Source organism: Salmo salar, chromosome 11, assembly GCF_965601325.2.
Source record: "Salmo salar chromosome 11, fSalSal1, whole genome shotgun sequence".
NCBI lineage: Eukaryota > Metazoa > Chordata > Actinopteri > Salmoniformes > Salmonidae > Salmo > Salmo salar.
In genome coordinates, this window is record NC_138301.1 from 112,258,289 (window position 1) to 112,281,425 (window position 23,137).

The 23,137-nt window shown below is 43.5% G+C and overlaps 3 protein-coding genes across 4 annotated transcripts; 1 reads left to right on the forward strand and 2 right to left on the reverse strand.

Annotated features, from left to right (window-relative positions):
- The first annotated feature begins 1,497 nt into the window (after positions 1 to 1,497).
- On the forward strand, positions 1,498 to 12,287 carry LOC106563727 (pre-mRNA-splicing factor RBM22). The gene is made up of 11 exons (XM_014129551.3): positions 1,498 to 1,609; positions 2,012 to 2,065; positions 3,339 to 3,368; positions 3,672 to 3,804; positions 4,004 to 4,104; positions 4,539 to 4,711; positions 4,923 to 5,123; positions 5,294 to 5,458; positions 5,657 to 5,766; positions 10,760 to 10,888; positions 11,079 to 12,287. The coding sequence occupies exons 1-11, from the start codon at positions 1,556 to 1,558 to the stop codon at positions 11,219 to 11,221; spliced, it is 1,293 nt and encodes a 430-aa protein (XP_013985026.1). The 5' UTR covers positions 1,498 to 1,555; the 3' UTR covers positions 11,222 to 12,287.
- On the reverse strand, positions 12,207 to 18,484 carry LOC106563728 (myozenin-2). 2 transcript variants are annotated; one of them, XM_014129552.3, is made up of 5 exons: positions 18,296 to 18,484; positions 14,975 to 15,055; positions 13,861 to 14,196; positions 13,580 to 13,769; positions 12,207 to 12,862 (listed from the first exon to the last, which is right to left on the reverse strand). In XM_014129552.3, the coding sequence occupies exons 2-5, from the start codon at positions 15,048 to 15,050 to the stop codon at positions 12,673 to 12,675; spliced, it is 792 nt and encodes a 263-aa protein (XP_013985027.1). In that variant the 5' UTR covers positions 15,051 to 15,055; positions 18,296 to 18,484; the 3' UTR covers positions 12,207 to 12,672. The 2 variants fall into 2 exon arrangements, with proteins under 2 accessions (XP_013985027.1, XP_013985028.1); XM_014129553.3 differs by lacking the exon at positions 14,975 to 15,055.
- A 490-nt stretch (positions 18,485 to 18,974) lies between these two features.
- Positions 18,975 to 22,346, reverse strand: arl3l1 (ADP ribosylation factor like GTPase 3, like 1). Its single transcript, XM_014129594.3, has 6 exons — positions 22,129 to 22,346; positions 21,759 to 21,902; positions 20,941 to 21,057; positions 20,629 to 20,679; positions 20,252 to 20,437; positions 18,975 to 19,575 (listed from the first exon to the last, which is right to left on the reverse strand). The coding sequence occupies exons 1-6, from the start codon at positions 22,144 to 22,146 to the stop codon at positions 19,522 to 19,524; spliced, it is 570 nt and encodes a 189-aa protein (XP_013985069.1). The 5' UTR covers positions 22,147 to 22,346; the 3' UTR covers positions 18,975 to 19,521.
- Between the last annotated feature and the right edge of the window lie 791 nt (positions 22,347 to 23,137).

A 23,137-nucleotide genomic window follows, 5' to 3' on the forward strand; every position in this document is an offset into this window, starting at 1 on the left:
GCACTGTCTACACAGCCGATTCAACTAATCAAAGCTTGATGATGAGTTGATTATTTGAATCAGCTGTGTAGTGCTAGGGCAAAAATCAGTTGCCATACCAGGCGGTGATGCAACCGGTCACGATGCTCTCGATGGTGCAGCTGGAGAACTTTTTGAGGATCTGGGGACCCATTCCAAATCTTTTCAGTCTCCTGAGGGGGAAAAGGTGTTGTCATGCCCTCTTAACAACTGTCTTGGTGTGTTTGGACCATGATAGTTCGTTGGTGATGTGGACACCAAGGAACTTGAAACTCTCGTCACGCTCCACTACAGCCCTCTTGATGTTAATGGAGGCCTGTTCGGCCCGCCTATTCCTGTAGTCCACGATCAGCTCCTTTGTCTTGCTCACATTGAGGGAGAGGTTGTTGTCCTGGCACCACACTGCCATTTCTCTGACCTTCTCCCTATAGGCTGTTTCATCGTTGTCAGTTATCAGGCCTACCACTGTTGTGTCGTCAGCAAACTTAATGATGGTGTTGGAGTCATGTTTGGCCACGCAGTCGTGGGTGAACAGGGTGTACAGGATGGGACTAAGTACACACCCCTGAGGGGCCCCAGTGTTGAGGATCAGCGTGGCAGACGTGTTGTTGCCTACCATTACCACCTGGGGGCTGCCCGTCAGGAAGTGCAGGATCCAGTCGCAGAGGGAGGGTTTTAGTCCCAGGGTCCTTACCTTAGTGATTACCTTTGTGGGCAATATGGCATTGAACGCTGAGTTGTAGTCAATGAACAACATTCTCACATAGATGTTCCTTTTGTCCAGGTGGGAAAGGGCAGTGTGGTGTGCGATTGAGATTGCGTCATCTGTGGATCTGTTGGGGTGGTATGCAAATTGGAGTGAGTCTAGGGTATCCGGGAGGATGCTGTTTATGTGAGCCACGACCAGCCTTTCAGCCGATTCACCAGAGGAATACATTTAAATCTACAGAATTTTGATTAAATGTTTCAAGGACAAAATTAAATATATTTAAGTATTTTTTTGTAGTGGGGACAGTAACAGAAATCTCTAAAAAATTATACCTAAAGAAATGTTATATCATTTTTTAAATGTTTTACAAATGTTTTTATGTTTGTTTTTAGCTCACATAATATCATTTACAAGTATGTATAAAGGTGTCAGTAATATAATAAATGTGTCAAAAACAAATGTAGACGTTAATTACCAAATTTCAATAGAGTCCAAAATATGTGTTTACAACGGTGGAGGAGTGCCAAGATGGAGGCACTGTGGCTTCAACACAGCGCCCCCATTGGTCATCTAGTGTAAAGCATTGGTTTCCATTAGTTACTATAGCCACAAAGTCAAAATTGGCTATTGTAAAAATTCATGCAAACAAAAATGTGCTTTTCGGGCTTAGTTTAAAGTTAGGGTTAAGCATAAGGTTAGCAGTGTGGTTAAGGTTAGGTTCAAGATCAGATTTAAATAAATATACATTTTAGAAATAGGCGTGGTTTATGACTTTGTGGCTGTGGTAACTAGTGAATACCGGGAAGACACTGACAGAGGATTTCTAAAATGGCGACATCCTTAGGAGCTAACACTTACAATAGACAAAATTGGGAAGACGCGGTATGTTTTAAGTGATAATTTTCAGTTAATCTGAAAGGAAAATGTAATGTGTAATTGTTATTCTGTGACATTGATTGTGTCAATAAGCAGTGGTACTAGAGATACGTTTAGTGTTTTCCTGGGAGCTCGCTTAGCTAACTAGCTAATGGCAAATCAGATGGTTTCTAGCTAGCTAAGTCGTTGCTCTTTTAATAGTTAGCAAAATAAACATTCACAGCTGCGTAGCTAAAAATGTAATTTTCTTGAACTATTTAATCGATTATTCAAAGTATCTAGCTAGCTAGTTAATTGGTAAAATATCAGATTTTAGCTTTATCGTCAGCTAACCACGTTACTAGTAGCTACTATAAGTTAGCTAGCTAACGTTAATGGTTTTGTTTGTTGCCATCTTCCCTTCCACAGGATTTTCCCATTCTCTGCCAGACATGTCTTGGAGAGAATCCTTATATTCGAATGGTACGTTTAATCAATTCTCTGACTTCGGGTTAATGTTCTCTGGGAGCTAACTAACGTTAGCCCATTATCATGAGTATCCGTTCATTAACAATAACGACAGTAACGTTACACATAGCTTACGAAGAGCGTCTTCTGTAGGGGGAAGTTGTATTAAGATCCCCGACACTCAGTCTGAACATTAACACGTATCACTTGCGGTACGTTTTTGGAAGGACCTAGACTTTTATATCAGCGAGAAATAATTGTTCAAAAAAAAGTTAACTTCATACACACCTTCATAGGTTTAGTGTAGCCATATATCCATGTTTGGAGACGGAAGACAAGAGGTGCTAATGAGCGACCTCTCATGCGCCAAACACCTGTGTGTAAGCATAACTCGGGAAGTGCAGCAGTGTAGGTTGTCAGATGGAGTCACCCGTAGTTGTATGGATCTGTTCAAAACCGCTACAATAAATTCTTATTTTTGTTATAACTATGTTTTTCTCTTATATAAGGTAAGGGCCATATAGTTAGAAAGCCATATACCAAGCACTGATTAACGTTTCTAAGCGTTAATACACAGTGTCGGGATTGTAGCTCACTCGAGACAATCATGGGCAAAGCTAATGGGTGAGAACTGTTGGCAGAAGGCTGCCTAGAGTTTTCGAGAGCTAGGAGCTAACCACCTTTTTGCTAAATGTATGTCTATGTAGCGGAATCTTGCTATTTTAATTGACATGTCCTTCTAGATATGGTAATTCAAAACAAAACAAAGAACTACAAAAATCTCTAAAACGTGGAACACTTATCTCCCTCACTAGCTTTAAGCACCAGCTGTCAGAGCAGCTCACAGATCACTGCACCTGTACATAGCCCATCTATAATTTAGCCCAAACAACTACCCCTTCCCCTACTGTATTTTATTTATTTATTTATTTTGTTCCTTTGCACCCCATTGTTTCTATTTCTACTTTGCACTTTCTTCCACTGCAAATCAGTGTTTTACTTGCTATATTGTATTTACTTTGCCACCATGGTCTTTTTTGCCTTTACCTCCCTTATCTCACCTCATTTGCTCACTTTGTATATAGACTTATTTTTCTACTATATTATTGACTGTTGGTTTGTTTTACTCCATGTGTTGTATGCGTCAAACTGCTTTGCTTTATCTTGGCCAGGTCGCAATTGTAAATGAGAACTTGTTCTCAACTTGCCTACCTGGTTAAATAAAGGTGAAATAAAATAAATGTAAAGAACGTACTCATCCTGTATCACAATCTGTTTTTTTTGATAGACCAAGGAGAAGTATGGCAAGGAGTGCAAGGTAAGAAATTCACAAGTGCATTAATGCTCAATTAGATTAATCAGTCACAGTTACACATATAGCGGAGTTCTCCAACATAGGTTCTGAGGAGATACTGGGTGTGCAAATCTTTGTTCCAGACTACACCTGGTACAACTTACCTATTCAAGGTATTCAATCTGGACCACTACTGGCTGATTTATTTGTGTTGGCTAGTGCTGGGCCGGAAAGAAACCCTGTACATAAGTAGAGTACCCTGCTACAGAGTATGCCACTGCAATCTAAACCTTTACTGACCTCCTGCTTCCGCTATGTCCTTCTTAGATATGTGCCAGACCATTCACTGTGTTCCGATGGTGTCCTGGGACCCGCATGCGCTTCAAGAAGACAGAGGCGTGCCAGACGTGCAGCAAGATAAAGAATGTCTGTCAGACCTGCCTACTGGATCTAGAGTATGGTGAGTCAACAAGGACAGGGTTTGGAACAGGTTATTATCTGTACCATCCAGAGAATGACTACACACACACACACACACACACACACACACACACACACACACACAGAGTATGTGTATGTTGTACAGGTATAAAAAATATATATATTGCATGTCCAACAAGTTCAGGGTGGATGTTAATTTTCATTACCCCTTCATCTAGGCTTGCCAATACAGGTCCGAGACACTGGTCTGTCAATCAAGGACGACGTGCCAAAATCAGATGTGAACAAGGAATACTACACACAGAACATGGAAAGAGAGGTGATGTATTTTCCCTTATTCAAGATCAAAGGTAGTTGGTAACATTATGATCTGAGTCCCGTGTGTAAACTTCTAATTGTGTGACAGCAGTAATGTTACCAGACAGATCAATGTTTACATTCTGTCATTTAGCCTAATTCTGCTTGCTTTGTAAATATCCTAACAGTGTGTTCATACCAAGAGGGTTCAGATGGCACCCTTTGACCCTTCTCATTTTCCCTTGAAGATTCCAGACAATGTTTACTCGCCAAGTCACATGACTTATTCATGAGGACCACCCAGAAATATCTGGTCTTTGGTCCTCTGGTCTTAGTTGTGTACCTTCCGTGGCCAGGTCATTCGTCATTATTTCAGCCTTCATGAGATCTGGTAAATTAAATGGTTTAAATGGGGTGAAATGCATCCACTTGACAGTCGCTCTCTCCTGACTGCAGATAGGGAACTCTGATGGTACCCGGCCGGTGGGTCTCCTGGGTAAGGCCCCCAGCTCTAGTGACATGCTGCTGAAGCTAGCCCGCACCACGCCTTACTACAAAAGGAACAGACCACATATCTGCTCCTTCTGGGTGAAGGGAGAATGTAAGAGAGGAGAGGAGTGTCCTTACAGGTGAGCAACTGTCAACATCATCATGAAACCATAGGTGCAAAGAAATGACACATGTTAAACATCGGGCAGTTGTTGACTTTTGAGCCAATGGGGAAAAGTAAATACAGTGGCACAGGTCTGGTTCTCTACTTTGGCCAGAATAAGATTGCTTCCAAGATGTTGACAGACGTTTTGCTTTAACTCTCATTATCTCTGAACTACTGCACTCCAGGCATGAGAAGCCAACGGATCCAGATGATCCCCTGGCAGACCAGAACATTAAGGACCGTTACTATGGTATCAACGACCCTGTGGCTGACAAGCTGCTGAAGAGAGCCTCCACCATGCCGAGACTGGACACTCCAGAGGACAAGTCCATCACTACACTGTACGTGGGAGGGCTCGGAGATTCCATCACAGACTCGGAGCTCAGGTGAGTGCCTGCCCAGTATAATACATTTTTACTCCAAATGAAGCAGACGGGGCTCACTTACCAGGTAAGTTGATTGAAAACACACTCATTTACAGGAATGACCTGTGGAATAGTTACAGGGGAGAGGAGGGGGGATAAATGAACCAATATAACTGCTTGCCCCCCAACAGGAACCATTTCTACCAGTTTGGGGAGATCCGAACCACCACCATCGTTCAGAGGCAGCAGTGTGCCTTCATCCAGTTTGCCACCCGTCAGGCTGCAGAGTTAGCTGCTGAGAAATCCTTCAACAAGCTCATTATCAACGGTCGCAGACTCAACGTCAAATGGGGCAGGTAAAGTACCATCCTATGTTATGACAGTCTCATACACTTCCACTTGTGGTTCCTAATACTTGTGACAGATGGCTGTGGCAGCAGGTACCTGTGTTTCTGTTGACTGATTGCTCTGCTATCACAGATATTGTAAGTAAAAACACCTCCAGTGTGACATGAGTTGATGTGATGGATTGACTGTGTGTTATTCTGTTCCAGGTCCCAGGGAGAGGGGGGAAGGAGGGATGGGAGAGGGGGGAAAGACGGAAGGGGAGAAGGGCTGACTGAGATGGGGCTGAAGCTGGAGCCGGTACCTGGACTGCCTGGAGGTGAGAGCTATACACGGGGAGAATCTCAATTTGATTTCCTTGATTCCTAGCTACCTCTGTCTCTCACCTCATCCTCAAAACTCATTAGATGAGAAGGTCAGAGGATGAGGGACCTCAGACCTCTTCCAATGGGGTTTGAGAAGGAGGCTAGAAGATCGGAACCAGGGTTGTCGCGGTGACCGTATTATCGCCACACCGGTATTCATGAGTCATGACCGCAGTAGAATTCTATGTGACCCGGTCACGATAATCTCCTCTTCGGCACTCAGGACATGCTTTAGTAGTACCCAACTCGCTAACACTCATCAGGTCACTAATGGTCTGGTACTCAGGGATCTATTGTCCCTCTAACCACTCTGACATCAATGCAATTGAAATCACATCAAACACTTATCATCAAAACAGTACGTGCGTTTAAAACTCACCTCACTGATTGATTAATCTAAAGAAAGAAGTTCAACAATATGTTGAAACTGAGTGGATAACGTGGTCATTGTAGATGTTGTTTCAAATCCTAACACAAAGAAATGGACAGTGCTTTCTAAGGTGATGATTAATCAAAAACACTATGCATATTAGAGCTTATGCATAGGCCTGTATATGAGCCCAAGCCCCCCCCCCCCCCCCCCCCAAAAAAAAACTGAATTAAAATAATGATTGCGCTGTTATACAAAGCCTACTGTAGGGCTGGGCGATATGATGATATACAGTTGAAGTGGGAAGTTTACATACACCTTAGCCAAATACATTTAAACTCAGTTTTTCACAATTCCTGACATTTTATCCTAGTAAAGATTCCCTAATTTAGGTCAGTTAGGATCACCACTTTATTTTAAGACTGTGAGATGTCAGAATAATAGTAGAGAGAATTATTTATTTCATATTTTATTTCTATCATCACATTCCCAGTGGGTCAGAAGTTTACATACACTCAATTAGTATTTGGTAGCATTGCCTTTAAATTGTTTAACTTGGGTCAAATGTTTCGGGTAGCCTTCCACAAGCTTCCCACAATAAATTGGGTGAATTTTGGCCCATTCCTCCTGACAGAGCTGATGTAACTGAGTCAGGTTTGTAAGCCTCCTTGCTTGCGCACACTTTTTCAGTTCCGCCCACAAATTTTCTATAGGATTGAGGTCAAGGCTTTTTGATGGCCACTCCAATACCTTGACTTTGTTGTCCTTAAGCCATTTTGCCACAACTTTGGAAGTATGCTTGGGGTCATTGTCCATTTGGAAGACCCATTTGGGACCAAGCTTTAACTTCCTGACTGATGTTGCTTCAATATATCCACATAATTTTCCTACCTCATGATGCCATCTATTTTGTGAAGTGCACCAGTCCCTCCTGCAGCAAAGCACCCCCACAACATGATGCTGCCACCCCCGTGCTTCACGGTTGGGATGGTGTTCTTCGGCTTGCAAGCCTCCCCCTTTTTCCTCCAAGCATAATGATGGTCATTATGACCAAATAGTTCTATTTTTGTTTCATCAGACCAGAGGACATTTCTCCAAAAAGTACAATCTTTGTCCCCATGTGCAGTTGCAAACCGCAGTCTTGTCTTTTTTATGGCGGTTATGGAGCAGTGGCTTCTTCCTTGCTGAGCGGCCTTTCAGGTTATGTCGATATAGGACTTGTTTTACTGTGGATATAGATACTTTTGTACCTGTTTCCTCCAGCATCTTCACAAGGTCCTTTGCTGTTGTTCTGGAATTGATTTGCACTTTTCGCACCAAAGTACGTTCATCTCTAGGAGACAGAACGTGTCTCCTTCCTGAGCGGTATGACGGCTGCGTGGTCCCATGGTGTTTATACTTGCATACTATTGTTTGTACAGGTGAATGTGGTACCTTCAGGTGTTTGGAAATTGCTCCCAAGGATGAACCAGACTTGTGGGGGTCTACAATTTTTTTTCTTCTGAGGTCTTGGCTGATTTCTTTTGATTTTTCCAATGATGTCAAGCAAAGAGGCACTGATTTTGAAGGTTGGTCTTGAAATACATCCACAGGTACACCTCTAATTGATTCAAATGATGTAAATTAGCCTTTCAGAAGCATCTAAAGCCATGACCTCATTTTCTGTAATTTTCCAAGCTGTTTAAAGGCACAGTCAACTTAGTGTATGTAAACTTCTGACCCACTTGAATTGTGACAGTGAATGATAAGTGAAATAATCTGTCTGTCATCAATTGTTGGAAAAATGACGTGTGTCATGCACAAAGTAGATTTCCTAACCCACTTGCCAAAACTATTTTTTGTTAATAAGACATTTGAGGAGTGGTTGAAAAACTAGTTTTAATGACTCCAACCTAAGTGTATGTAAACTTCCGACTTCAACTCTATAATATTGTGTGACGATAGAGCATAATATGAAATCATAGACATTTTTCTATAGTTTATTTAGTTGTTGCAAATCACACGATACGGCAATATTTTAGTCAATTGGACGTAGCTTTGTGTGGAAGGAAATTTGCAACACAAACAAACATGGAGAGTGAACGTGACACAGAGCACGGAGACACGGAGCTCGTACCTAACAGAGGGGCTACTTCGGTCGCATGGACGTGGTTTGGGTATGAACAGTCAGACACGCACCAGAAAACCGTCCTCTGCAAAATATGCCACAGGCCGGTCCCGACAACAGGCTCAAACACCACTAACTTCTTTTACCACCTACGCAAGAATCATGTGAAACACTACGGAGAAAGTCTACGGATGAGACCCATAAAAGTGCAGTCGAGTGCTCAAAACACACCCCAGACTCAGACATTGCAAGAGGCTTTTTCCCGCGACACACCATGTGGCAAAGAATCACGAAGATGGAAGGAGATAACAGCTGCCGTTACAATTTACGTCTGCAAAGAAATGGCCCCAATTTACACGGTGGAGAAACGTGAGTTTCGTGAGTTGGTGCTATCACTCGACCCAAGGTGCCAAATGCAAATACATTTTATTTGTTGAGTATAATTCAAAATGTAATAAGAAATAGGCCTGTACATGTGGTCATTTTATATAAACTATTTATTCATTGAATTTACATAAAATGTCTATCGTGATATGTATCGTTATCGGGATATGAAATGACCTATATCGGGAAATGAGATTTTGGCCATGTCGCCCAGCCCTAGACTAATGCATATTACACACGGCAGAAGGAAAAAAACAGATTTGAGATATCTTTGGAACATTATTGGTCTACATTAAATACATTCAGCCTATAGTTAATTTGTATTTGAATAGCCTAGTAATAGGGTATGCTTTCATAATTAACTGTTTGGAACATGTACCTTTTTAGCTACAGAATATCTCATCACTGAGTTTCCATTTCCTCTTCTCTTCCTGCGTTTCTTCCACCAGCGTGCAGAGGGTGGGGCTGTCAACAGTTTAATGGAATGGTTTTTTTGTGAAAACACGTTACTATTTCTGTTCCTGAGCAGATTTCACCTGGGATCCCAAATTAAGCACTGGGTAGCTGCAGGAACATGTTTGAAGAATATTTAAAATGTTTTACTACTTTATCAAATCATCAATAGCTATAATGCAGCCCATATATGTTTTGGTTTCTAAGACATTCTAAGGTTTGTATCATTCACAACTAAAGTTGACAAATAACTCTTAAGTCTACCGTTTCGGACCTGTTTCAAATGCTAACTTTTATGCTCAACATAGCCACTTCGTATGCACGCATTCTCGCACCAGAATGGGGAAAATATCCTTTATAATTTATTCAGCGAAGTTCAATTATATTCTTCTTACTATAAAATAATGGCACTTATAAGCATATATTTTCAGCTAAACGAACCAGCCTTCAGCGTGATGCCTAGCCAGACAACATACATTAGGCCAACTCATTATGTTCTTCTAAAATCCATTTTCTTCATATCATGTTTGTTTAGACCTGACTAAAATAATGGATTTATTGTGATGGTGTATATTCAATTGATTCATTAGACTTATCGACGTTTCAAAGGAACGCATCAGCCACTTGTATGTGTGGAGGCCTGGAGATGCTAAACATGTTTATGCATGGGTAACGGGTTAATAATGCTCTTACGTTCCAAACATTTTTTTCCAGTCGTGCAACAAAGCGCCTATGCAAAACCCTCACTCTGTCACTCGAACGTGTTCCTGCTTCCGCCTGCCAGCTGGAAGTCTTTGCTAGTAGGTGTGCGTGTAGGCTATCTGCTCCGAAGCCTAGGTTACTGTAGCCTAGGTTACTGTAGTCTACTGATGACGTTACAAGCATGATTCAGAAATGAGGGAGAGATGTTTTAAAAGAATGGATTAACTTTTTCAATGCTAGTTAAGGATACTATAGTTATATGTTTCACATTGGATTTATTAACTACAAAAAGTTAAGATGTGTTTCTAATTCTTGTGCTCCTCTGTACACACAAGTTTGCGAACGTTTGCTCGGGTCCAACGTTAAACCAACTCGGAAGTTCAGACATTCAAAGTTCCCCCATAGAACCCCCCCCCCGTAGGGGTAATTCTGTGGGACTAATTCAAATAATGCATGTCATAAAAAAATACCCAGCCCTTCAAGGTAAGCTTCCTCCATCTTCTCGCTAAATTTCAGTTGCATCTCACGGCCTACACTGTAACTGGCAGCACAGCGTGTGTGGGTTTGTCATGATTAAACCATGCTGAATAACAGAAATTATGCTGTTATGGCAAAATACAACTTCTTTCCTATACAGATTAAATTACTTACCCGCTCCATAGCAAGCTACTCTATCCCCACTAATTGGTGAAGTATTTTAATGGTTTAGAGGTTTTAAAAGGAATGATATCAACCAGTACTTTTTGGGGGGTCGAACCGGTTGCTGGTAGGAGCAGTGGAACGGAATAAAAAATATAATGGTTCTGCTCATACTGAAACGATTTGAAAATAATTTCGGTTTCAACCCCTGAGTAAAACCCTCACACACAGTTGACCATACTCTTCCAGTAATGTGACTTGTCAATACTGACCCTCTGTCTCTGTCCTGCAGCGCTACCTCCACTGCCTGTGGATGAAGACGCCCCTACCAACTACTTCAACCTGGGCCCCAACTCAGCTCCTCCTGTCATGAACATCAGTCTACCCCCACCCCCCGGTGTGGCTATGCCCCCCCCTCCAGGTAAAACAAGACCCCCCCCCCTGAAGTGGACCACAAATTTAACATTTGAAAAAAAAGTGTTTTCATTGTGTCGTCCTCTGAAGTACAGATAGACAGGGTAAATTAGGACAAGTTATTTATTTATTTTTACAAATTTCTTTTATCCCCATCAACTAAGATTTTATAGCCTGTGGTGTTTCTATCCCTACAGGCTTTGGGCCACCCATGTTCCACTCCATGGACCCCATGGGGATGCCCCCTCCCATGGGCATGAGGCCCCCTGGCCATGTCCACTACCCCTCCCAGGATCCACAGCGCATGGGTGCACACGCCAGCCGTCACGGAGGCTCCTAGACCCTCGTACCTCACTGTTTATGATTTACCATTGTGATAATTTGACCAATTTCGCCCTATTAATAACCGACACAGTGACTATAGTCACAGTTCACAGATGTGAGATGCTTCTTTTATATAAGCGTAATGGAGAAGAACCTCTGTTTTGTGCACCAGCAAGGTCTTGCTCGTTAGGAAGCTGGAGTGCTGAACAGTATAGTTTTAAATGATTTGTTATACCTTCCTCCATCAAACCTACAGGTAACTGCCAAAATAATGGAAACATAAAGTGTCTTAATAGGGCGTTGGGCCACCACAAGCCAGAACCGCTTCAATGCGCCTTGGCATAGAACTCTACAAGTGTCTGGAACTCTATTGGAGGGATGCGACACCCATTCTTCCACAAGAAATTCATTCATTTGGTGTTTTGTTGATAGTGGTGGAAAATGCTGTCTCAGACGCTGCTCCAGAATCTCCTGTAAGTGTTCAATTGGATTGAGACCTGGTGACTGAGAGACACACACATTTTAAACCCCCTATGCTCCTATGAGACCCCTTTTCTTTTCTTTTTTTCAAAGTCACTGATCTCTTCTAACCATGGTAGCCAAAATAATGGGCAGCTGGGCATTTTTATGCATGATGGGAAGTTAATTGCTTAATGAACTCAGGGACAACACCTCTGTGGAAACACCTGCTTTCAATACACTTCGTATCCCTCATTTTCTAAAGTGTTTCCTTTATTTTGGCAGTTACCTGTATGTTCTATCTCTGGCTTGTAGATTTGAAAGGGGGGAGGGTTACGTTTGCAAGTTGTGCATATTGTACTGAACCTTTCTTATAGAAGAGAATGTCACCATTTCTACAATTTTTTTCCCCCTTATAATGCATTTTATGCAGAATTGTCAGATGTTAACGGTTTTCAGAACATCCAATTGTTAAGACCATTTTACTTCCATGTGGTGGCACTATTATCTAAAGATTGATAAAGGTGTCCATGACTCCACAGCATTGTCAACATCTTTTATTAGAACTGTGAAAAGTGTATGGTTCACATTTTTGCTTCATTAAACATATCCTTTCTTTTAAAGTGTTTTTTTTTTTTTTTTTTGTAATAGCATAATTTAACAAGTTGTGACCTTGATGAAGTATGACCTGGTCTAAGACATTGTGGATATCATTAGCTGTGGCAGAACAAGACGAGAGAACATAATTTTTCTAAAGTGATTACATGCTAGAAAATTGTACATGCTAAAATTGCACATTAGTATCCACTATTTGGACTTGCAGTTCATGTCTGTAAGAGTGTAACGAGGTCATCTAAAGCTGTCATGGAGCACATTCGACATTGAAGCCGACTTTACAGGAGAGTCGAGACTGATCAACAAATCACCTTTCACCATAAATAACTAAATATTATTTGGAGATCAGTCAGTCACAATTTACCCATGATGCTCTCCATCACAGCCATGGGCTCAGAGGTCTGAAGTCTCTGTTTCAGCAGTGTAGTGGGCAGCCCAGCCCCTTGGGGTGCGGTTGAAGTTGGGCCGGTCACATATGCTCTCCCAGGTCCGACTCGGCTCAGTATGGGCCTGCAGGAGCTCAAACCCAGGCAGAGGGAACATCCTCGCACTACCTGCTGTCCCCCCAAATGGCAGTGGGGCCCTACAGAAATAAATGGGTGTCAGGATCTACAGTTAGTAAGTCTAACGAATCCCCTAGCTGACAAGGTAAAAATCTGTCGTTCTGCCCCTGAGCAAGGCAGTTAACCCACTTCCCCGGGCGCCGAAGACATGGATGTCGATTATGGCAGCCTCCCGCACCTCTGATTCAGAGGGGTTGGGTTAAATGCGGAAGACACATTTCAGTTTAATATATTGTTGGACATCTGACTAGGTATCCCCCTTTCCCTAAACCACAGATTAAATAAAATGTCTGATCAAAAGGCCTCTGGTGTGTGTGTGGGTCATGGTAGCATGGTGCGAGTAGATTCTCAAAGTTTAATGACTCAGACAGATGACTACTTCTGATTATTAATTTCCCTTTGTATCTAGATATAAATCTATCTTGAGTGTTTTCTAGAGTTGTGTGGGCATCAGCTTACAGACGCTGTGTTTTAAAATAGACGCTTTACTCAGTGGCCCAGCCTGGTGTGAGCCAGCGACAGATTCTGGTTTCACAAGCAGACGACAGCCTTTTAGAAAGAGGTCTCAGAAGCCAGCCAAGGAGGAAACCAGAGGCCTAGAACTTTCTTTGACTGGACTGAAAGGTTGACTCCTGAGTATTTCTCAAAAACACACACTTTGGTTAGTCAACCACAAGCTGTGTGGGGGTGTAGGGAGTGGTCAAGGGCAGGCTAAAGAGCCAGTCACTTGGGCTCACCTGTTGAAGCACCTGTAGTTGTTTGGGGTGAGCTTCTGTGGCAGCTCAGGGAGATGGGCAGAGATGGCAGACAGCAGCTTGTCACTGTTACCGTTCTGGTCCTGAACCTGCCATGGGGAGCAGTAGGACTTGGGAATCACAGTGACGTTGAACCTCTCATGAGGAACTTCTTTCAGAGGCCCATTGTAACCTTTGAGGGAGAGGTAGATTGTTATTGTAGGGGTAATACCCTGTCCCCTTCCATCAGACAGACAGACAGACACTCTCTCACAATCAGTTACCTGGGGCCAGGACACTGGGGTTTCCCTTACTGGCTATGGTGTTCTTCAGGGATCTGACTAGGCTGTTTCTTCCTGGTTGTCCAATATAGACCTCTGTGTGGTAATTATTCTTCCCCCCTTGTAAGGCTCCCTGGTTGTGTGTACTGCTATGGTCTGGCTGCTGGAGGTCGAGGGGCACCACCCTGTGAGTGTCTGGTGCTACGTTCTCCAAGGTGAACCTCTCCACCCTCTTCTGTCTCTCCTGGTACATTCTGGAACCTCTGTTAGACTGCAGGTTAAGCTCTTCCATCATCACATCCTGAGGAGCGCTGATCTTCTTCCCCAGGTCAAAGTGCTCTGAGGTGTTAGCAACACAGAGACAAGAGAACATACAAAGGCAGACACGTAGATAGTGTAGACAGATGAACAATCAAATAAGTAGAGGTAAACACAGACTAACATATCAATATCCTCCACAGAGTCTTTTGATTTGATTGTAGTGACCTCTTTACCTTACAAGCAAAGCCACTGCCCAAGCCGGAGCTGGATTGATTCAAAGTTCTCTATGTCTTCGGTGTTCAATAGAATATGGCTAACTGGCTCTAACAGTACATGACTGAATTGCAGACACATCATACAGCTAACCTCTCACTGTAACAATATCTGATTCTGGCACATTGAGTTCTGTTTTCAGACCCTGAATGAGGATGGTTACATCAGGAAGGTGTTTGATTGCTGGAGATGTTGAATCATTAAACATGACACTTGGAGGAGTATGGGACATGCTGTTCTTGTTATGAGGTCATGTATGTGGGATTCATGGCTCTGCCCCACCCTGCTACTATGAGTCACACCTCGCCTCAGCATAATGATATTCCTCCCCTGGAGTGATATACATTAATGGGTTCTCGCTCCCTTCACTCCCTCATAATTCACAACTCTCACAGTTGAGCTCAGAGGGATTGCCGTTTGCCCTGTTGAGCTAGAATATATTAACTTTTCTGGATGAAATAGGAATGAAAGGGAAACAAAAGATAATGGAATTCTCCTATGAAATGCAATGCAATGTGGCATTCTTTTTCAATAGCTCGTCTTGAGTCTTGACTCCCTCTGTGGACTATGGTGGTTGCCATACCTCCTTGTTTTTCCATGCACAGTTCCTGGACCAACTGTTTCCTCTGCTTGGCCAGGTCACAGTCTGGTTCCTGCATCTTCCCTGTCAATAGGATTACACCCTGCCATCAGAGACTAGTATGATTACACCCTGCCATCAAAGACTAGTATGATTACACCCTGCCATCAAAGACTAGTGTGATTACACCCTGCCATCAGAGACTAGTGTGATTACACCCTGCCATCAGAGACTAGAATGATTACATCCTGCCGTCAGAGACTAGTGTGATTACACCCTGCCGTGAGAGACTAGTATGATTACACCCTCCCATCAGAGACTAGTGTGATTACACCCTGCCATCAGAGACTAGTATGATTACACCCTGCCATCAGAGACTAGTGTGATTACACCCTGCCGTCAGAGACAAGTGTGATTACACTCTGCCATCAGAGACTAGTATGATTACACCCTGCCATCAGAGACTAGTGTGATTACACCCTGCCGTCAGAGACAAGTGTGATTACACTCTGCCATCAGAGACTAGTATGATTACACCCTGCCATCAGAGACTAGTATGATTACACCCTGCCATCAGAGACTAGTATGATTACACCCTGCCATCAGAGACTAGTGTGATTACACCCTGCCGTCAGAGACAAGTGTGATTACACTCTGCCATCAGAGACTAGTATGATTACACCCTGCCATCAGAGACTAGTATGATTACACCCTGCCGTCAGAGACTAGTATGATTACACCCTGCCGTCAGAGACTAGTGTGATTACACCCTGCCGTGAGAGACTAGTATGATTACACCCTGCCATCAGAGACTAGTGTGATTACACCCTGCCATCAGAGACTAGTATGATTACACCCTGCCGTCAGAGACTAGTGTGATTACACCCTGCCGTGAGAGACTAGTATGATTACACCCTGCCATCAGAGACTAGTGTGATTACACCCTGCCATCAGAGAGCAGTATGATTACACCCTGTCATCAGAGACTAGTATGATTACACCCTGCCATCAGAGACTAGTGTGATTACACCCTGCCAGCAGAGACTAGTGTGATTACACCCTGCCATCAGAGAGTTGTGTGATTACACCCTGACATCAGAGACTAGTATGATTACACCCTGTCATCAGAGACTAGTATGATTACACCCTGCCATCAGAGACTAGTGTGATTACACCCTGCCATCAGAGACTAGTGTGATTACACCCTGCCAGCAGAGACTAGTGTGATTACACCCTGTCATCAGAGACTAGTATGATTACACCCTGCCATCAGAGACTAGTGTGATTACACCCTGCCATCAGAGACTAGTGTGATTACACCCTGCCAGCAGAGACTAGTGTGATTACACCCTGCCAGCAGAGACTAGTGTGATTACACCCTGCCATCAGAGAGTTGTGTGATTACACCCTGACATCAGAGACTAGTATGATTACACCCTGTCATCAGAGACTAGTATGATTACACCCTGCCATCAGAGACTAGTGTGATTACACCCTGCCATCAGAGACTAGTGTGATTACACCCTGCCAGCCGAGACTAGTGTGATTACACCCTGCCAGCAGAGACTAGTGTGATTACACCCTGCCAGCAGAGACTAGTGTGATTACACCCTGCCAGCAGAGACTAGTGTGATTACACCCTGCCATCAGAGAGTTGTGTGATTACACCCTGCCATCAGAGACTAGTATGATTACACCCTGCCATCAGAGAGCAGTATGATTACACCCTGCCATCAGAGACTAGTATGATTACACCCTGCCATCAGAGAGTTGCATGATTACACCCTGCCATCAGAGACTAGTGTGATTACACCCTGCCAGCAGAGACTAGTGTGATTACACCCTGCCATCAGAGGCTAGTATGATTACACCCTGCCATCAGAGACTAGTATGATTACACCCTGCCATCAGAGACTAGTGTGATTACACCCTGCCATCAGAGACTAGTGTGATTACACCCTGCCATCAGAGACTAGTATGATTACACCCTGCCAGCAGAGACTAGTGTGATTACACCCTGCCATCAGAGACTAGTATGATTACACCCTGCCATCAGAGAGCAGTATGATTACACCCTGCCATCAAATACTAGTGGGATTACACCCTGCCACCAGAGTGCAGTATGATTACACCCGGCCATCAGAGACTAGTATGATTACACCCTGCCATCAGAGACTAGTGTGATTACCCCTGCCATCAGAGAGTTGTATGATTACACCCTGCCATCAGAGACTAGTATGATTACACCCTGCCATCAGAGACTAGTATGATTACACCCTGCCATCAGAGACTAGTGTGATTACACCCTGCCATCAGAGACTAGTGTGATTACACCCTGCCATCAGAGGCTAGTATGATTAGACCCTGCCATCAGAGACTAGTATGATTAGACCCTGCCATCAGAGACTAGTATGATTAGACCCTGCCATCAGAGACTAGTATGATTACACCCTGCCATCAGAGAGTTGTGTGATTACACCTTGCCATCAGAGAGTAGTGGGATTACACCCTGCCATCAGAGACTAGTATGATTACACCCTGCCATCAGAGACTATTGTGATTACACCCTGCCATCAGAGACTAGTGTGATTACACCCTGCCAGCAGAGACTAGTGTGATTACACCCTGCCATCAGAGAGTTGTGTGATTACACCCTGACATCAGAGGCTAGTATGATTAGACCCTGCCATCAGACACTAGTATGATTAGACCCTGCCATCAGAGACTAGTATGATTAGACCCTGCCATCAGAGACTATTGTGATTACACCTTGCCATCAGAGAGTAGTGGGATTACACCCTGCCATCAGAGAGTATGGCAGACAGAAACAGTCTCTGTAAGCATGTGTTGTTCTTATGTTATAAGGGGGCGGCAGATAGCCTAGTGGTGAGAGCGTTGAGACCGGTAACCGATCGAATCCCCGAGCTGACAAGGTAAAAATCTGTCGTTCTGTCCCTGAGCAAGGCAGTTAACCCAGCGTTCCTCGGGCACTGAAGACGTGGATGTCGATTATGGCAGCCACCCATACCTGTCTGATTCAGAGGGGTTGGGTTAAATGCGGAAGACACATTTCAGTTGATGGCATTCAGTTGTACAACTGACTAGGTATCTCCCTTTCCCCTAATCTTGTTACTACATAACAATCCAGCATAGTAACAAGTAAACATTCAGAGATATGACAAGTAACCTGGTCACAGCCAAGCCTTTCTATCGAATGTCACGCAGCGTACAATGTATATAGAACATGAGTTATACCGGAGTTATAAAGTAATAACGTGAGACTATCCGACAGAATTAGATCCTCGTGTCATCATGATGTCTTACCTGCTATTGAAATTCCAGAACTACCTCCAGATATCAGCAAACTCACTCCTCAATGAGGCTGTAAGAAACTGTTTAATAATTGCTTATGTCTCTTTATTCAAGGCAGAGCTTCCTTTGCTAGTGGAAGACTGGGTTCTGACGGTCGGACCACCCACCTTAGATCACAGGCTTATTTTAGTGGTGGTGGTCACTAGTCAGAGTGCTCCTCACATTATCCCCGATAATAAAAACATGATCTAGCTGACACAGACCCTGAGTGGACACCATAGTCCAGGGGTATTCAAATCTTACCTTACCAGGTCCACAGTCTAAATCAGTCCCTGATACGAGGGAAGAATGAAAAAAAGCAGTGGAACTGGCTTCAAAGTCAATAGAATTTGAGGGCCATAGTCTATAAAGATACAGATACTATTCTCTCAGTTGTTCACTGTGCCCTCATCGTGTGTGTGATCTACATTTTACTGAATAGTCTTCAGAAATATACAGTACATTAATGTACAATGAATTTGACACAGACCAAATAGTTTTATTTGTGTGTTTACCATTCCTGCCTCAAGTGTAATGATGACAGTGCCCACTGTGGGGCAGCACTGACTTACTGTCTGACAACAAGGCGATGGAATGGTGCTTGTCTACATTGATGGTACAAACCAAGCATATCACATCAAGTATGAAGAGATTCTTCTAATTCAATATTTATTTGATATCACAGTCTCAATTCACACAATATAGATTTTTTTGTATTTTTTTTTTACAAACAGTGAAACCACACAAACTACAAAATCTAACCTTTTTTTGTGAGTGTATGAATGAAGCCTTATTCACATGCCTTAAACTAAACAGAGATGTTCTACTCAAAACGTTGTTGGGCTATTGACCCATTACATGCTCTGTCCCTTGTTTTTACTTGTGCTCTTCAAGGATAGTTTTTTTCTTCCATCGACCAAATCAAAGAAAGTATCATTCCAGAGCAGTGGCAATAACCCTTAATGGGACCGGGAGTTGTGATTTTTCTCTTGTTGATGGTCTCTGTTGTGAACCCAAAACCTTCCATCCATTTTCTTGTGGCTGGATTTGAAAAGCCAGCAAGCTCTCAAATGTTTTGGGGACATCATCAGAGAGAAGGCTTCATCTATAAAACCTGCCACCATTGCATTGGGTGTCAACATATGTACATGAAACACTCAAAAGTGTGTTTAAAAAGCATCACGTTGGATATTCAGGGGTTAGTCATCTCTCTTCTTATTTACAATGTTGTTGGAAATCCAGTTCATTCCGTCCTGTGAGAACAAATACATCACATATACACATGAAATGTTCCAAGCTACAGAATTTCCAAAGCAATCAAAGCATACACCGGTTGTAAATGTATACTGTACTGTGTTACGTATGGTCATAGGACATCATGCCTGACCTCCTGACCTGATCCTCCATCACAGTACTCAGGGGCAGATGATAATCTGGAGCTTTACACGGCATCCATGTTGTGTCACGACAATGAGGCAAAACATTTGTCGGCCCCCCACTAGTTTGTTTTTACTCTTAATTTCCCCCCTACTGAGATGTTGCCGTGATAACCCTACTGTAAACTGTAATGACAGAATCTCCTGCACAGTATGTGAAACGATCTGAAAAGATTCTACAAAGACTACTACGTTCTGAAAAGATCCTACTAATGACATGGTGGCCAGCAGAAAATAACTTCTGATTCTCCTGTGGGCTCTCAATTATTTTACTACATGAACAGAGTGAGAAGAGGATATGTTCTACAGTGCAGACAGGCTGCACTCCCCCTCCTGTACCACATGAATAGGAATAGAACATGAACTGACACTGGATAATGCCTTTAATATCTGTCTTGTAAGTCCTAGAGGATGATACAGTACTGTTGTTATCCATCTAACTTCATAAAACTGATATGATTTGTCCTATTTTGAGAGAGATGTTGTGACCTACCTGTACACCCTCTCCAGAGACAGCTGAGCAGGCCTGGATCTGCCACGCCCGGTCGCGGTATGTGTGCAGGTTCAGGCCCTCTGCGATCTCGCTGGCGGGCGAGGCCGTGGCCAGGTCCTGCTTGTTAGCAAAGATGAGCACCGGAACCCCCTTCAGGTTCTCCTCATCAATCAGCTCTGATAGCTCCTGAGGGATCAAAGGACCAGCAGTGTTATCTGACTCAGAGCTGAACAAAGTCTTGGAGACTACATCTCTGTGTTGCAGCACTTAAAGGTTTGCATGTCCACTGTTAATATGCAAAGCTTACTGTTAACATGAACTTTTTACAAGACAACACTTGTGGAACAGGGTATAACAGCTATTTCAGTTGGCCTCACCAGTCCTGTTTCTTCAAACCGCTTCTTGTCCGTACTGTCTATGACATATATCTGGAGGAAAGAAGAATATTGAATCAAACTGAGACATGTATTATCTTGTAACACAAATAAGATTGATTCTCTATTCGGTTTCTAGCTTTTGAAATGGAAGATTCTGAAGTAAACTAATGCCCAGTTTTTTCCCCACCCAATAGAACAGGCTGTAGTCTACATCTAAACTGTAGTTAATGGAAACTATTTTACTCTCTGAAACAGATTACAGATATAATAAGACAAAATAAAATGAGAAATGTGCTAACATAATTTACACACCAACAAATCAGTGTTTTCCAGATATTTCTTCCAGAAGGGCCGGATCTTCCTCTGTCCTCCGATGTCCCACACGTTCAGTTTCATTCCGTGAGACGTGAGACTCTTAATGTTGAAGCCCTTTGGCATCAATGGAGAAGCAGAATTAAATGATCTAACACAGTTTAGCAGAACACAGCTTTATTCTGTTACTAGTGGCTCTAAATAAGCATTTATTTATAACATCATTTTATTAGAAGCAAATCCTGACATGACCAGAAAAACAGGTACAATGATACAAAACTTGAACCTCGATTTGTTACCTGGAGCTTACAAAATGTGTGTTGCACCCTCTCTGACTTTATGGTTAAGTAATCTTCAACCCCCGGATTAAAGTCTCAGCCTAGTCTCTATTCTTAGTCTAGCTAAATGTATCAATGCCAATGTGCTATTTTCTGCGACAGAGGGACTGCATAAACCAACCGGCTGTGATGCTTTGCTACGAGAAAACATGGCATGAAGAAGAACCAAGTCAAGCATCACTACTGTGGTATTTTAGAGACATATGAACATCTTATTTGATGTGTTAAAGTCCACATTGGAGGATACTACTTGTCTACTTCCAGAGCCGCGTAGCGTTTGACCTGACCCTGGTACGGTCATCTAAGACATTGATATAATCAGAGATCAGATTTTGAATCAGCAGGTAAAAAATGCTTCCATTGAGTAAGTGCCATTATGTGGTACGTTGCCTTGGGCAACAACCTGAGGGAGGAAGTGTCACAGGGTTGTCATTACAAAACTACATGGCCAGCTTAGAGCACGCCAGGATCGGATCTGACCTGTGTGGGAGTAATGGTGTTGACATCCTCGGATGATAGCTGTTTTAGCAGCGTTGTTTTGCCAGCGTTGTCTAGACCCAGGAGGACTATCCGAAGTTCCTGTTCTGTGGTTCCTTTTAATTTCTGTAGGACCGAAAAGAACCCCTGAGCGAAATGAGATAGAACAGGATATTACAAACAGACACAGAAAGCAATTAGGAAGCTTGTAAGGGACTACTATGTAGTTTATTTGCAGAGAAAGTGTCAACTCATCAGCTAGCTTCTTATTAAAAAGGGAAAACAATCTGTCCCTGAATCACGCTCTAGGACTCATCAACATGTACATTCCCATCAAACTCAAAGATCAGCAGAAGGTAGCAAGCGGGATTACCTTTTGAACTTCTCCCATGTTGAATGATGTGCTTCAGAAGGAAAGAAAGAGGACAGGTAAGAGACAAAGCCTCATTCTATGGTGAATCTTCAGTTGAGCCCAGTGTTGTCCAGCAGGTACCCTGTAAATAGGCCTACAGATAGATCCTTGGTCCCCCTTATGTCCGTTTGAAGCGTCCAGAGCCGGGTGGAGTCATCTCCTGCTTGGCCTCCCTCGGGAGGAGGAGGTGGGGGCCAGGGAGGGATTAGGGGGACCCAATTAGTCCTCCCTGTTGTGCACGCCTTTCCTCCGCCTCCATTGGCTTCCGCCCCTCCCTTGCTCTTCCAGTTCCTCCCTTCCATGCATTAAAGACTTTACCTGGATTATCCTCCCCACCACCTGTTACAGGACACCCAGGGTTCTCCATCACTCTGAACTACCACCTGTTACAGAACACCCAGGGTTCTCCATCACTCTGAACTACCACCTGTTACAGGACGCCCAGGGTTCTCCATCACTCTGAACTACCACCTGTTACAGGATGCCATGGGCTCTCCATCCCTTTGAATTACCACCTGTTACAGGACGCCCAGGGTTCTCCATCACTCTGAACTACCACCTGTTACAGGACGCCCAGGGCTCTGCTCTCCATCACTCTGAACTACCACCTGTTACAGGACGCCCAGGGTTCTCCATCACTCTGAACTACCACCTGTTACAGGACGCCCAGGGTTCTCCATCACTCTGAACTACCACTTGTTACAGGACGCCCAGGGTTCTCCATCACTCTGAACTACCACCTGTTACAGGACGCCCAGGGTTCTCCATCACTCTGAACTACCACCTGTTACAGGACGCCCTGGGCTCTGCTCTCCATCACTCTGAACTACCACATGTTACAGGACACCCAGGGTTCTCCATCACTCTGAACTACCACCTGTTACAGGACGCCCTGGGCTCTGCTCTCCATCACTCTGAACTACCACATGTTACAGGACACCCAGGGTTCTCCATCACTCTGAACTACCAC

What these genes read in the sequence shown, in the direction of transcription:
- LOC106563727 (XM_014129551.3), top strand. Translation starts at nt 1,556, where the DNA reads ATGGCGACATCCTTAGGAGCTAACACTTACAATAGACAAAATTGGGAA. An exon ending in GGAGAGGAGTGTCCTTACAG is followed by an intron (nt 4,712 to 4,922) that starts GTGAGCAACTGT and finishes ACTGCACTCCAG; the next exon opens with GCATGAGAAGCCAACGGATC. An exon ending in GGTACCTGGACTGCCTGGAG is followed by an intron (nt 5,767 to 10,759) that starts GTGAGAGCTATA and finishes TCTGTCCTGCAG; the next exon opens with CGCTACCTCCACTGCCTGTG.
- arl3l1 (XM_014129594.3), bottom strand. An exon ending in ACACCATTACTCCCACACAG is followed by an intron (nt 21,058 to 21,758) that starts GTCAGATCCGAT and finishes TTGATGCCAAAG; the next exon opens with GGCTTCAACATTAAGAGTCT. An exon ending in TGGAAAACACTGATTTGTTG is followed by an intron (nt 20,680 to 20,940) that starts GTGTGTAAATTA and finishes TCTTTCCTCCAG; the next exon opens with ATATATGTCATAGACAGTAC.
- LOC106563728 (XM_014129552.3), bottom strand. Translation starts at nt 15,050, where the DNA reads ATGCAGGAACCAGACTGTGACCTGGCCAAGCAGAGGAAACAGTTGGTC. An exon ending in GTGCATGGAAAAACAAGGAG is followed by an intron (nt 14,197 to 14,974) that starts GTATGGCAACCA and finishes CTAACACCTCAG; the next exon opens with AGCACTTTGACCTGGGGAAG. An exon ending in AACTACAGGTGCTTCAACAG is followed by an intron (nt 12,863 to 13,579) that starts GTGAGCCCAAGT and finishes TTATTTCTGTAG; the next exon opens with GGCCCCACTGCCATTTGGGG.